Raw genomic sequence first — 15,207 nt, 5'->3', positions numbered from 1 at the left:
TTATAGCTTTTACATTTTATGAAAACTTTGATTTTCTAAAAAGTTATCCACATCTCTACACAATGCAATAAATAGTGTTTTCATATCAAATATAAAACTAATTATATTTAATTTCATTTCATTCTTCATATTTATTTAAGCACAAAACTGAATTTATGATAACAAAACTCAACCGTCACCCACTTGAATCCCATGAGTTTAGAGAAGTTATTACTTGGAATTCCATTTAGAATTGGAGTTTCACTTAAAGATTTATGTGGAATCGGTTAATAGTTAAAATTGAAAGAATTTTTTTGAATTGGATAATTAGATTCTTGTCCATAGTTAGTAGAATTCAAATTACTTATAAAATTATTATTATTTTTATCATGCATCTCATTTTGTTGGCTACCTTCAAAAGTTTGTATGATCAACTCACTCAATTAATCTGCATCTACCTTCAGATAAAGTAGGGAAATTAAGAGTGTCAACCCACTTCATCATGGACTCATCAAAATAAAGCAAAATTAAGATTCATACGCTCAAGAAATCTCTCACTACCAAATGGACTTTTAGGGCTTCAGATATTGGGGCTTTGTGTAAACATTTTGCTCACCATTGTATTTAACTATTTCAGCTGACTGGTCCTAGAAATTAGTCCTAGAAATTAGTCGGATGATTTTACTTCTCAAAAAACACATGGTTTTTAACTCTTTAGGAAATAGATAAAATCTTAAAAATGATCTTTCGAGTAATAGCTTGAGTTTTACATCTTTTTTCCATTTAGTGAAACCATCTTGTTTACCTTGACAATGCCTCGCTTTGAGTAAATATCTCAATAAGTACACATTCTTTGAGGCATTCAAGTTTTTAACGACATTTAGGATCTGCTTGAATTAAATTGGAAAACATGGCAACGAGTCAAGATACAATATAAGCTAATCCCAGATAAATCTCCATTTCCACACATTCAAATAATTTGGTTCGCTTGTATTTGATTTGTGTCTAACACCTTGCCATGCTAACCTTCTCACCTAACAACTGAAACTTCTGTGCATTACCTATTTAATCAGTCTATAGAAAAATTCTCCAACTTGAGCTCTCTCAACCCATCTTAATTGTAAATGGTGTTGTAGGCTTAGTAGTGTAAAATGGAACAAATTAAGTGCTCTTATTTGATCATCCAAAGTTGAAGCTAAACTTCAATTGAAAGCCTGAAAGATACCTTTTGGATATGTGCTCTTATTTGACTGATGTATTTTCCAGCCACTGGTATGTGCTGTTTGGATTTCCTATCAATGGATATAAACTTGCTCATGTTCTAATGAAACTCTATAGCTGCAATTGTAATTGTCTCATATTCTTATCAGCCTCTACTACTAGTGCTTTCTCTTGCTACAACAATATTTGTAGATTTATTCATTTCTTGTAGTTTAGGATGCTATTCAGTCTACTTTTGTGACTGTCCTGGTTAATTTTACTGTAGCTGTTTGCTGTAAATTTATTGCTTTTATCCAAAGAACAAAAGCAACAAATTACTGAAATAAAAGCACACATTTGACATCAAGGAAACTATATGGTAGAAAAAGCATTATAATAACATTTACTACCAGCATACAACCACAGAATTGATATATACATGAAATCAGATTAACAATAAAACAGAATATTGGCACGCCACAGGAATTAAGACCTTTCTTACAAATTTGACTGCAGCTTCAACTGGCCTTCTTTTCTCTTCTACTAAAATGTTCCATTGGTACTCTGTACAATGTTAAGAATATTACATTTCAACTAACTATAAAAATAAAATAAATGGGAAACACGGACAAGTTGGAATAGTGTGCAAAAAGTAACATATTAGCCACAAATAATTTATAAATAGACACGTCTTCTACAATATTGGAACTTTTATGTAGTATTTTAATTGGCTTTCCAAATAATGGAGCTTCTTTTCCATGGTTCTATAGTTCGCCCATATATTATTTGATCCAACCTAAGTCACTTTCAAAGCAATTGAGCCTAAAAATGTAAGCATATCTGAATCCCAGAACAATTTTAGGCTTTAGCTAATCTTCCTCCCATTTTTTCCCCCTCAAGTAAAAGATGCCATCTACAGCTGTGGAGAAACTCCTGTGTAATGGGCAGAATTATCTTGATGTCCCGGACAAGTATGTCTTTCCCCCGGATCAACGTCCCGACATGTCCCAGGTCTGTCATACACACTCATTTTCAGTGATAGATCTCAAAGATTTGGATGGGCCTCATAGAACAAAGGTAGTCAATCAGATTAGGCGGGCATGTGAGGAGGAGGGTTTCTTCCAGGTAAAAACATCTAAATTTTCTTTTGTTCTCTGTTTCCTTTATCTGGGTATCGCCTAAATTCAATAGGGATCATTCAGATCATAAACCATGGAGTGCCAGAAGGTGTGATGAAAAGCATGATGGCCATTGCCAGAGAGTTTTTTGAAATGCCTGTGGAAGACAGGGCTTCTCTCTATTCAGAGAACCCATGGCAAGCAGTTAGGGTTTCAACAAGCTTCAATGTCACCGAAGATAAATTCTTTAACTGGAAGGATTCTCTAAGACACCTGTGCCATCCGCTGGAGGAATTTATCAATTCATGGCCTCAGAAACCAGAACTTTACAGGTAGTAACAAAAAACCTAATCAAAACAAAATCTCTTTCTCTTTTTCAATTCTCATTTCATTTTTTAAAACAGAGAGGTTACAGGGGAGTACTGTAAGGAGATCAGAGGACTGATTCTACGGCTTCTGGCTGCGATTTCTGAAGCCATGGGACAAGATTCTGATTATTTGAATGTAATCCTAGGAAAGCATGCCCAGGCACTGCAGATAAATTACTATCCCGCATGCCCAAATCCAGATCTTACCCTTGGCATAGCACCTCATTCAGATCCTGGTGGCATTACTGTTCTTATGCAAGATGTGAGTGGCCTGCAAGTGCTTAAAGATGGGAAATGGTTTGCAGTAGAATCAATACCCAATGCCTTTGTGGTAAATGTGGCTGATCAACTTCAGGTTTGTAGAGCTATGAATGTTATTTACAGTATACATACTTTCCCTCTTTTCGGAATTCTATTGAGGAAGATTGGATTTTGAATTGTTTTTGTGTGAGTTTTGATTAGGTTGTAAGCAATGGAAGATTCAAAAGCACCGAGCACAGGGCTGTGACAAATGGAACTTGTGCAAGGATATCTATTCCCACCTTCTATTCGCCTTCGTTGGATACCTTCATTGGCCCTGCTGCATCCATGGTGGATGTGGAGCATCCGGCTTTATACAGAAGATACAGATATGAAGAATATATGACAGCATTCTGGAACCAGAGTTTGAAGGGCAAGAGCATTTTGGATCGCTTCAGAATTGAAACTAGTCCATGATTGAGAACTATGGTATGTAACTGCTGTTGTTGAAATATAGATGTGCTAGCATGGACATTTGACACTATCTCGTACAACAATGTTTTTATCTGAACAATGATGTGGACGAGACTAGCCTCTTTCTCTACATTAGCATTTAAGGATTGCTAAGATGGCTTTTATATGATAATTGTATAGTGAAATTTTCAAGTTTTTTCATTCTGGTTTTTATATGTTACATTTGAGCGAAGCTTAGTAAGAATAAGAACAGTATTTACTTGATAGTTGCAAAGTGAATTTCTCAATCTATTTGGGTCTATTTTTATTAAGATATGCATTCATGCGTTAGAAGGGCTGGTAAGAATATTTTTTAGTAACTATTTTATGCATGAGGACTGGTAAGATTAATTTTTATAGGATAGTACTAAAATAAAAATAAAGCTTTTAAGTTTTTTCAAATATATTAGTGACGCTTTATGTCCTTGCTGATTTAAGGACAGCCCATTGTGAAACTCATTACCAGCCCAATGAAGTCAAGGTTTAACAGCTTCTCAGGCTTTCCAGATGCTCTTTATAACGAAAGAGCCCTGTATGACCACTGGTTCACGCATAGTGAGAAGGGTTTGAAAACCAATTCCCTTCCACGCCGGTCTGTTAGCAGGGAAGCCTGAAGAGATGCAATGCCTGACAAGAATTTTCCAGGCTTCATCTCCAGAAATAGCTCTGATAATCCATTTGGCACAGAGGGCAAGGCCCTGCTTTCGAGTGGAAAGCAGGCCGAGACCCCCAGATTCCCTTGGGAGACAACATAAATCCCAAGCAACTCTGTGAAAACCATGATGGTCAGAACCAGAGGCCCAAAGAAAATCTCTGAGCAAACGTTCTAATTTGAGATAGGAAGCTTTGGAGGGAGCCCAACAAGAAGAATAAAACACATGGGTGGCAGCCAAAATCTTAAAACAAATCTGGAATTTACCAGCAAGAGAAAGCGGCTTAGTGATCTAATAATCAAACTTTTTGGTAATCTTTGTAAGCACAACATTCCAAAGTTCCACAGGGGAAGCCTGGAAAGCAAAGGGAATGCCAAGAAAGCGAAAAATTTCTCCATGAGTAACCCATTTCCATTGGAATTGGTTGAGCCAAGGTGGAGCTGGCAAAAAAGACTGTCGGTAACAGAGCGTTTTATGCCATTGAATGGCAGAGCTAGAGGCTTGACAAAAAGTGTCAAGACAATTTAAAGCATTTTTAATGTTTTCTTCATCTTCAAGAAGAGTAAGAAAAGAATCATCAGCAAAATGACCATTGACTAACTGGGAGGAAGAATTAGGCAAGGAAATGCCACGGACCAACCCTGAAGACACAGAGTGAGCAAGTAAATAACCAAAACCTTCAGCAGCAAAGACATAAAGCGCTGGAGCTAACAGACAACCTTGTCTGATGGAACGAAAAAGTCCAAAAGCTTCAGATTGCGAATTATTGATGGTGATGCAAGCATTAGCGTCACCAAAGAGCGTCTCCACGGACTGAAGGAAATTGGGTATTCCTCTTGCCAAGACTCAAGGTGCCAGTGCTCTGCGTTTCTATAAACGTGGCATTCGCACTACTAAGTACATTTTTTCAAGAGTCACCATGAATTTCATGTCTTGGGAGGATATGCAAGTTCAATACCGCCTTGTACGTGCCGATCGCCAGACTTATGAGCTTTTGTTGTCTTCCATCCCTGTGTACTTACTTCATAAAGTGGGGATTCAGTCTGTTCGACCTTGGTGGTATGATTGGAAGTGGTTTCCTGCCACTCCATTTACCAATTATAAGCCCATAATGGGATACAGATGGCTTTCGCCCCACCTTCCAATGGTGGACACGCTTAATCAACGGTGGCATTTGTATTCTTCGCTTTCTCAATGGAGAAAACGGTTCGACACCATTTGGAGTGCCATTACAGAACCTAAGATTGCTCACTTTGCTTGGTGCCTTGCTTTCCAAGGTCTTCCCCTGGGGCCTCGGCTCAAGCACATTGGGGTTCCTAATCCCAGATGCCCCTTCTGTGGCCAACCTGAGTCCTTTTTGCATATTTTTTGGTTTTGCAAACGTGCTCAGAATTATTGGCACTGGATCCATGATTTTTTCAAGCCTTTCAGGCCCGAACCTTTTTCATGGCACATGATCCTGCTGGGTGATTCTCCCAGATTTCCTCGGAAGTTTTTCCAGATTTGGCATACTTTCAGGATGGAAATTTTGTTTTCTCTATGGAAAGATAGGAATGCAGTTTTATTCACTCACAGTTTTTTGGATGTTAACATTGCAATGTACACCAAGGCATGCATTTGTAACAATGTCATTATGCAGATACAGGTGCAAGCTAATAAAGTTTCCCTGGAGGTTGCCCACTTACAAGAATTGTTAAACCACTGGGGCAATGCTCCTTGTACCATTGTCAGAGTGCCTCCGGATGCCTCGGCTGATGCCTCCTCATCTCACGGTCGCTGTTCCAGACGCTAGTCCTCTGGTCGCCATTCACACACGCTACGCTCCCAGGGTCCCCACCACCGCTCTCCCAGCGGTGGTCATGGTGGTTGGAGGCACCGCTCCACTTCCCCACCATGTGGTGGTTTTGGCTGGTCCCCGGTTCCCCCCCTGGGCGGGCTTATGGCTGGTCTCTGGCTCTTCCCCCTGGACGGGCACACTCTGGCAAGTTTCCCCGGCTGGCCTTGGCAATTTCTCCTCCATAGCTAGACAAGAAGGATGTGGAGACTGCAACTACCCCAGATCCTGCGGATGTTGCTGACGGCTGGACTATTCCTAGTCCGCCTCACAATCCCACTGATGCGTGGGGATTTCCTGATAAAGATGATACTCCTCCCTCTGCTGGTACTGCCTTGGCAGCATGACGTTGTTTTAAATTTTTTTTTGATGAATAGTTTATAGTTGCTAGCTGCGGCCATGTTGTTTACTCCGACTTCGGCCGATTGAATTCATTCGCGAGGTGATCCTGTATCCCCCGACCCTTTTTTAGTTCCTGCATAGGCAGGAATACTTATGCATTCATGTCAATCAAAATATGACATTAACACTAACCAATCAAACTAAAAAATTTAAAAGATTGTATGAGATTTCAAATGTTTATATCTTTTTCTAATTTTTCATTATTTTATAAATCACATTTTTCATCCATTCTATTGGTCCATACTATTTTTGGTGGGGAAGAAAATTAATTTTCTTCAAGACAAAATCCAAATATTTTCTAACAACATCATCTTGCAATGCATTAATGAATGTATTAATTATAAATTTATTTTTTTTAGATTTGTGACAAGTTGATAAGATTTTATTTTTTAATCATTTTATCTTCCACCTCACACAACATGTCTAATCAATATTAATTATCACAATCTATTAAATATTTTTAATTTCTTAATTTAAATATATTTATTATTAGTTTTACATTGATGTTTATTTTTTACTATTTGATATAACTTGTTCCTAAAACTTCATGTAATGCATAAGTTCAAATTATATATATATATAATAAATATTTCTTTTTAATATAATTTCAATAGTTTATATCTTTGTATTTGAATTTCTAATTTTTTTAAAGTTTACTTTTTTAATAAAATAAATTAAACAATATTATTTGTAATTATATTTTATAATAATGTTTGTAATATGTATAATTGATAAGTGTTACAATTTTTAAATTATATTATTTTTTATTTAAACAATTTATCATTTAGTTTAAATACATTTAAAACTTAAATATATATTTTAATATTAAATTAATAACTATATTTTAGATCAAAAAACATACTAAAGAAATAACCACAAAATAGAAATAATTCAATTCTAAAAGATATATAAATTATTATCAGGTTTTTATAAACTATGTATTAAAATTAAATAGTTATATTTTATTTCTTATTTATTGCATCATATTTATTCATCAACATCAAATTTATATGTATTACATCTATTTATTATTTACAAATGTACATATTAAATTATATAGATATTATTTCATAATTAAAATGAAAATTTTGAAAATATAAAACATTAAATACTAAACGTTATCTAATTTTGTAAAATTAAACAATTAGTTTTACTTATAAAATATTTTTATATTTCAACACATTTCATTTTTTCTTATAGAAATGTGAGTTTTAATATAAAAATTAAATTTTTAGTTTCATTAATTAAAATATAATATATTTTAATTTTTTATTATAACCATGATTTTATTTTGACTATTTTTTTATTAAGAAAAATAATTATGTTTAATTCTCTCTCACACACACACACAAACTTATGTTGGTATCACTCTATCTTACTATTTTATCTCTCTTCCTCTTCCTCTATACTATCTATCATTTTTTCCTTTGCATATATGTTTATGTTGTTATTGTTGTATGTTGTTATTTATCTCTATCTATATCTCTATCATAGTTTTTGTCCAGTACTAATGATAAAAAATAGTGTGAGTTCCATTTGATAATCAAGATGAGAATAATACATAGTTGGGGGAGTTATTCCAACTACTTATGGTTCTCTAGTAGTATGCATGGTATGCTTAAACATATAATGTGATACTCCAAATGCTTCATCACTTCTTCAAGTTCTATAATTCAAATATTGGTATGGATATCTTTCCTCATTGCACATAATTTAAGTTGTCAATGTAGAAGGTGCAAATTTGTCTAAAGCACATGTATTGATTGTAGTATGATATTAAGTACTTAGTGCCATATTGGGGACTTTAGCCTCTTATTCTTGGGCTTAAATGCCCAAAGATATAATAATATAACATGAGAACTTAACAACAAAATATGAGCCATCCTATCAGATCACAAGTGCATTTCTAGGACGAGAATTTAACAACAAAATATGAGCAATCCTATCAGATCACAAGTGCATTTCTAGGACGAGAATTTAACAACAAAATATGAGCAATCCTGTCAGATCACAAGTGCATTTTTTAAGCAAAAATTAATGCATTCATAATGTTAATTTAGATTCTCACTCATCTACACCTCTACAACCATTATACGTTAGGCAGGAACTATGACGCATTATGTCTCTTGTTGTGAATTGTAATCTTAGTAAATTTTATTAATTGAAAAGGACTATTCATCAAAAAAAATATTAGTAGACTTTGAATTAGATGTTAGATCTAGTGTATTATTTTTTAAAATTGAAGAAATAAAAATTAAAAAAATTACAGAATATAGAATTATTGTTTAGTAATAAGAGATTTGTTGCTTAAAAAAATAAAATAAATTAATAGACATAATTTTGATTTTAAAATAATTTTAATAGTATGTTAATTTTTTGGTGAGCAGTCTATGCGACCTGTGTAAGTCTGGAGGTTCTAATTGAGTCATACTTTATTAAATTTAACTTTAGTAGAACTTAAAACTTCTTATCATTAAACTACCAACCTTCTTAGTGATATGTCTATTCTCAATTCAAGTGATATACTCATTTTCTAACACAATATTATTTTTTCACATCACTCTGTGGTGTACAACACATGAGAGGTTTGAAACTCAGTTCCTTATCTATCTACTAAAAATATAATAAATCAAATATAAAAAAATTATAATATCTTTAAGTTTTATTCAAGTTTGAAAAGTTTACAATCTCTTATTAACAACAACCCACATTGTAATTGATTTTGTTAGAAACATTTTTTTCACCAATACCCTTGTAGATTGTTTCAATGTTTCTTTTGTTTGTTTCAAAATAGTGTTAGATTCTTTCTAAATTGTTTGGGTTCATAAAAGCATTTACAATTTTATTTTTGAAAAATTTATATTATTGAAAATTGTATAAATTAATGATTGAAATTATAGAAATTTGGGCTACAAGCATGAGGTTGACATCCCACGAATATCAAATGTGCATGAAACTAATATTTCTAGATTCACTATGTGTCTTAGAACTTTCCTCAATAGTTTCATGAAAAAATATCCATAACCAAATTGCTTGAAGTGATGTTGAGCCTACTTTTTTGAATATGCAAAAGTCCAATTTATAAGTCTTTGTTTGCTCAATCTAATTCCAAATTCATGTCTAATAATCACATCACTTGCACATGCATAAAAGGAAAATTTTGGGCTCATGGAAGTTTACCTAGATCAAATCAATGTTTTGGAATTAACTATGAAATATAATTGAAATATGATTGAATTCAAAATATGTTGTTATTGTAGTAGAGTCTAAATCTAATTTGAATTTATGGAATTAAATGTTATACCTTAAAGATCCTCTCTTGTGTCAAAATCTCCATGAAGATGTTCATGTTGATTTGTAGAATTGACTTCAAAAACTAGGTTGATCGTGTATGTCATCATGAATGGTTGAGATTTGAAGCTTTACTTCCTTACTTCATTCCATTGAGAATGATTGATTATTTTCTTAATAGAATAGTGTAGGAAACTTGATAATCAATGTCCATCATCATTCAAATGAGGGGGTTAGGCCTACTTTTATACCTCTCCTCATGAATCTTGTTTGGATTTTTGAAGTAGGCTAACACAAAGGATGAATTTCCACACTCATAATTTGATAGTTAGAGAGTCCAAAATTGGACCCTTTTTGGAGGTTGAAGAGCACCCAAAATGACTTTGTCCTAGGTCAAAGGTCCCCTAGATGTCATTTGTTGAACATATGTATGGACATAGAGAGTGGAGGGTGGGGTGAATCAAAATGAACTAAAAAAAAACTATTTTATTTCAACAAATGTTTTTTATTGATTTGATTCGATTAACTTCCAATATAAGATATTATAGTGACCACACAATTCAATCCATGTTTTCTATTGATTTTGTGGTAGAAAAAATATAGAGAAAAAAAAAAATCTATGTAAATGGGAATTGGAAATTGGAAGCAAACCTAAAGTGAGAGGGGTTGTGGAATAATGTGTTAGGATCAAATGGTGTGATAGAATCGATATATTTTTGGAGTTGGTGGAACACATTCATGATTTTGTTGCAGCCAAAGGTGACTAGGTGGACTCATTTCTATTATGGAGGGACTCTATACAAAAAAATGAGAGGAGAGATGAATATTGTTAGTTTTGTAGGATCATTTTATGCAAATGTAATAACACTGCCATTATTTTTGTGTGTTCTAAGTGCAGATCCAAATGTGTGTGTGTGTAGGAGTAGAATAGACATGTCTCTATGTTAATCCATATTAGTTATGGTAAGTTAATTTCCATTAGACATTATTAAACTAGAGTTAATAATTTTTAACCAATAGCCATTGGGCATTAACTCTAGATCAATTCAATCTAATTGAAGCTACAACATTAACACTCCCTCTTAGCTAGAGAGGATTGTTATAGAACACATTATGCTCTCAATAATATAGAGAGATATCATCTATTAATATGATATTCTTGGAATGACGTATTTAAGGATATCAACATATATCCATCAAATGAGATATAATTTGATTGATGTTATTTCATCAACGCTCCCTCTTAGTGAGGAAGGATTTAAACAACATTGAAGTCTCACAAAATGGTGATATGATTCTGATCAATTTTATCAATCTCACATTCTTGTGATATGAGCACTATTATTAACAACAAGATCCCTATCAATACGAAAATCATATCCTATAAATATATGAGTTATCTTATTTCTAGCACACTCTGAGACAATATTGAATGTAGTCTATCAAATAACAACATTAATCTTAGGGACAACAAAATTGTCTCCATTATGACAAGTAGATCATGATCTTTGACACACTTTAGGATATCAACTTAATGTAGTCTATCGTGATATGTTAGTTATGGGGATCTTCGACACATTCCATGGCAACAAGTTAATGAAGTCTATCACGATAATAGATCAAGAACTCAATATTAAAAAATGTAGTATCATGATCTTTGGCACATAATGGGACATAATGCATTTGTTATCATGATCTTTGGCATATTCCAAGACAACAACTTAATGCAGTCCATCATGATAACATGTAAAGCCATTGTTATGATCACTACCTTACAATAATGACCTCCTAAATACATTAATCAAAGATCATCAACTCTCATGATATTTTCCAATAGAATCATGTAGTAACTCACACGATATCCACTATGAACCATGTTAGAGGGTGGAACAAGGGTTTTCACCTCAAACTTCTTTCTTACAGAGAAGAATTTATTACAATGAATTTTTCCTCAAACTTTCCTCTTAATTTGTTGAATCTAATATCAATATTTTAAACTCTGTATACAAGGTTGCCTCTAATGAAGTATCATAATACCTCTTTATATAGAAGGATACTCATACTCTCAATAATCAAGCTTATTCATTTCAAGAGCCTAACTTTATCTAGCTTGATCATTATATGACTAATGAATTCTAGATCATAACTTCTTTGTGTTAGAAATAGAGATTACTAAGAAGGGGGGGGGGGGACGTGTTGAATCAGTAATCTACAAACTTTAGTCACTAACTCAATATTATTTCTTACTTTAAACCATACATAAAAAAGTAATAAAGTAATGCTAAATAGTAATAGTAACCATGAACAAAGATAACTCATAACACCATATTTTGTTAACTAGGGAAAGCTTGGCCAAGGGAAAACCCCGGTGGGGATGATACCCACTAGATAATATATTGATATATAAGTTCCTTGTTAGAGGATGGACCCTGTTAGAAGTCAATGAGAAAATTTAGTATAGAGAGTCCCTATTAGGAGACTTTGAATCCCTATTAGGCGATTCCAACCTTGTTAGGCATTGTGCCAACCGTGTCAGGAGTTGTAGTATAGTAGATGCAAGATGAGCCCATTGCCCAAACATGCCCTTCCAATTACAAGAAGAGCTCACTATCCAAAGAAGTAATCAGACTTTTGGGATATAAATTCTATCTTAGTTCAATCTCTTATCAAAAAATAGCTTCACAAACTTCGCATATACTACTTTCACAAAAGTTCACATACAATTTCTCAACATAACAATTACATATTTCATCACAAAATTTCCCTTGCATAAATACCATGCCTTTACACAAATTGCTACTATGTTGGCTAAGATCACAATACACTTTTCCAACTTAGACTAAACATCTAGGATGTTGGCCCTAATTGGACAAGTATTTATTTTGTAAACAAAATAACCCTTTCCTTCAATTTTGCTATCATGTTTATTAAAACACGAATATCTATTTTTCATACAATCTATACTAACTTTTGAGGTTGTACACGTCATCATCAACATGTATACAATCTCCATCTAACTTCGCTAGTCATAATTTGACATCAACAAGAAGTTATAAGCAAAACTATACACTATTGTATACAAAATTCATACTTAGCGAATTTTCAGATTACCAAAAGTTAAGTATCTTTATTTTTGAGGTTTCCTATGAGCATGTACATCATGTGTTGCCATAAATGACAAAAATTACATATGTCCATTAGCCAATTGTCAACAATCTCCCGCTTTGGCATTGATGGCAACAAAATAGGGAAAATTGGCTAAGTATCAAAAACTTAAAATAAACAACACATTCATATTTCATTTATTACAATTTCTCCATTTTACATAAGCTCTCTCTTACAATATACTTTACAATATTATTTTCTCCTCTTTACTAGATTTTCAATTCTCCATTGTATCTCTCCCCCTTTGACATCAATGACAAAGGTCAAAATGTTAAAAACTGTTCAAAAACCATCCATCTACTATAAAAAATGTTGTCCTTCTACCTTAACCTGATAAAATCTTCATGTGATCATCAAAATTTTCCTTAAGATTTTCCATATCATTAGTCCATGTCTCCTTGGTAGATTTAGTAGAGGTGAGAATTGCACATAAGGCATATGATGCAATCTCAATTTCATTAAGGACTAAATACAAAAAGTTAGATAAAGTGTCCTTGGCCTTGACACATTCCTCCAACTATTTGTCAATGAAAGATACTGTCAGAGCAATAAACTCTTTGAAATTTGATACTCTCTTCAAAATATGTTCCTTCTAAAGTTCTAGATTCCTAATATCATTATGAATATTGGCCATTTGTCCTTCAAAATCATCAATCTTACAAGATGGATGTTGTATTTGGCTAGATAGAGCTCTAGCTTACTCATCTTTCCCCCAATTTGATTGCTAATGTCTTCAATTAGTTTATATGATAGAGTACACTTAATGTAAAATATCTTACCATCCCATTGACACTTCGGAAGTTCCTCGATACAAGTATGAAGACTTATCAAATTATTCTTAATATTTTGACAAATGCTGCTAAACAAGTTAGAATCATGTAAAATTTGTGCCTTTGTTTCTGCAACACTCAACAAATTAGTAAATTCTTCACAAAATGACTTTAGCACTACTTTTGCTCTCTGTTCTAGATCTACCTCTGTATGTTGCACTGCCAGAGTACTATGTAGTCTATCAATAACCTCCATCAGGGTCTTCTGTAGGCTCTTCACTATTCTGTTCTTTAAATGAGTTTTGATAGGGATGAGATCAAGTTAGTTTGATCATCATCATTAGTTTCTAGGCTACCAAGCGAAAGCGGAGTAGATGAACTAGAAGGTTTAGTGTCATCCTCCCTTTGCTTCTTGGCTGCCTCTTTGACTCTTCTATCTTCTTTTTCTTCGTTTTCTCTTTCCTTCCTTTCATTTTCTCTCTTCTCTTCCTCTTCCAATCTCTTCTTCTCATCTTCTTCTATTTTCCTTCCCATTTCTTCTTCTACTACTCTTTTCTTTTCCTCCTCTTCCTGTCTTTTCATCTCATCCTCAAGCAATTTTTGCTTGGCCTCTTCTAGTTTCTTCTTTTCTTATTCTAGTAATGCCTTCTCCTCTTCAATTTGGCTTAGTTTGTCTTCAATATCCTCATTATTAGGTTCATTCTATTTGGAACCTTCAAATGGATTAATATCATCAATGTTAATGGTAACATTGGTTCGTCTGATCTATCTACATAGTGTCATCGCTTACTGACCCTTCTGAGGTTTTGGGTGCAAGTGAAGATGTTGCCTTAGATTCTTGTCAACATCTGAGTTATTGTTGTTTTAGTCTCACTTCTTAACTTGTCTTTCTCACCCACTATAAACAAAAATGGTTTCACTTTATTTCTTAGATAAGGTGCATAATTATTCAATAATCTCTTAATTTCTTCTTTGTCATTAGTCTTGCAAATAGTTCTTAGCATAGACTTCTGAAGTTCTAAATATTCTTCTCTTGTTGGTGGCTTCTTCTTAATAATTCTATCATAGACTTTCAGGTTTACTATGTCCTCAATATCGTTCAGTTTTAGATTGTTAGCTATAATGTATCTCACAGTAGAGATATCAATCTGATCTTTCTCAAAATTGTTATACAAATCATAGAATTTGTTCATCTAAACAAAGTTACCATCAATAGAAATAGCTGAGTTTATCTTTTATATCTTTGGCTTCCAAGGTTGCTGAGCTTTTCCTACTGATTTCTTAGAATTTGTTACCTTCTCTACTTGCTTAATTTCTTGTTCTTGTTCTTCTTCATCACTAGACTCAATAATTGCCAACAATGTCTCTTTTCTCTTGCTTGGTCTGATGGCTTGTTGTTTGGGCCTTTTAGTTTTTATGGTCACCACTTCCATTAATCTTTTAGATTTTCTCTTTGGTTCACTTGATTGCATATCTGATACTACTACATATGAAATGCTCTATTCCGAAAATGTTTCTGCAATAGATATTGACAAGGGTTATATATTCAATATACCTTGATTCATGGTTTTTCTGACTGCCTCAGACTCACTCTCAGTCATATCGGCCTCTGATAAAGCTTTCTTCATAATAGTTTCTATTTTCTTGTGAGAAGCCTTCTCTAAGGATGTCTGA

At 33.5% G+C, this 15,207-nt stretch overlaps 1 protein-coding gene across 1 annotated transcript; it reads left to right on the top strand.

Moving 5' to 3' along the window:
- The first annotated feature begins 1,905 nt into the window (after positions 1-1,905).
- LOC149544960 (protein DMR6-LIKE OXYGENASE 1-like) lies at positions 1,906-3,580 on the top strand. Its single transcript, XM_089795495.1, has 4 exons — positions 1,906-2,304; positions 2,382-2,629; positions 2,702-3,020; positions 3,128-3,580. Exons 1-4 carry the CDS (start codon positions 2,086-2,088, stop codon positions 3,380-3,382), a joined length of 1,041 nt encoding a protein of 346 aa, XP_089651621.1. The 5' UTR covers positions 1,906-2,085; the 3' UTR covers positions 3,383-3,580.
- The last annotated feature ends 11,627 nt before the right edge of the window (positions 3,581-15,207 follow it).

The sequence above is a fragment of the Cupressus sempervirens genome, chromosome 8, assembly GCF_028749045.1.
Source record: "Cupressus sempervirens isolate cs-2001-9-10 chromosome 8, ASM2874904v1, whole genome shotgun sequence".
In the NCBI taxonomy this organism is placed as follows: Eukaryota; Viridiplantae; Streptophyta; class Pinopsida; order Cupressales; family Cupressaceae; genus Cupressus; species Cupressus sempervirens.
Note: the sequence above shows the minus strand (reverse complement) of the source record. Positions and strands in the feature narration are given on the sequence as shown.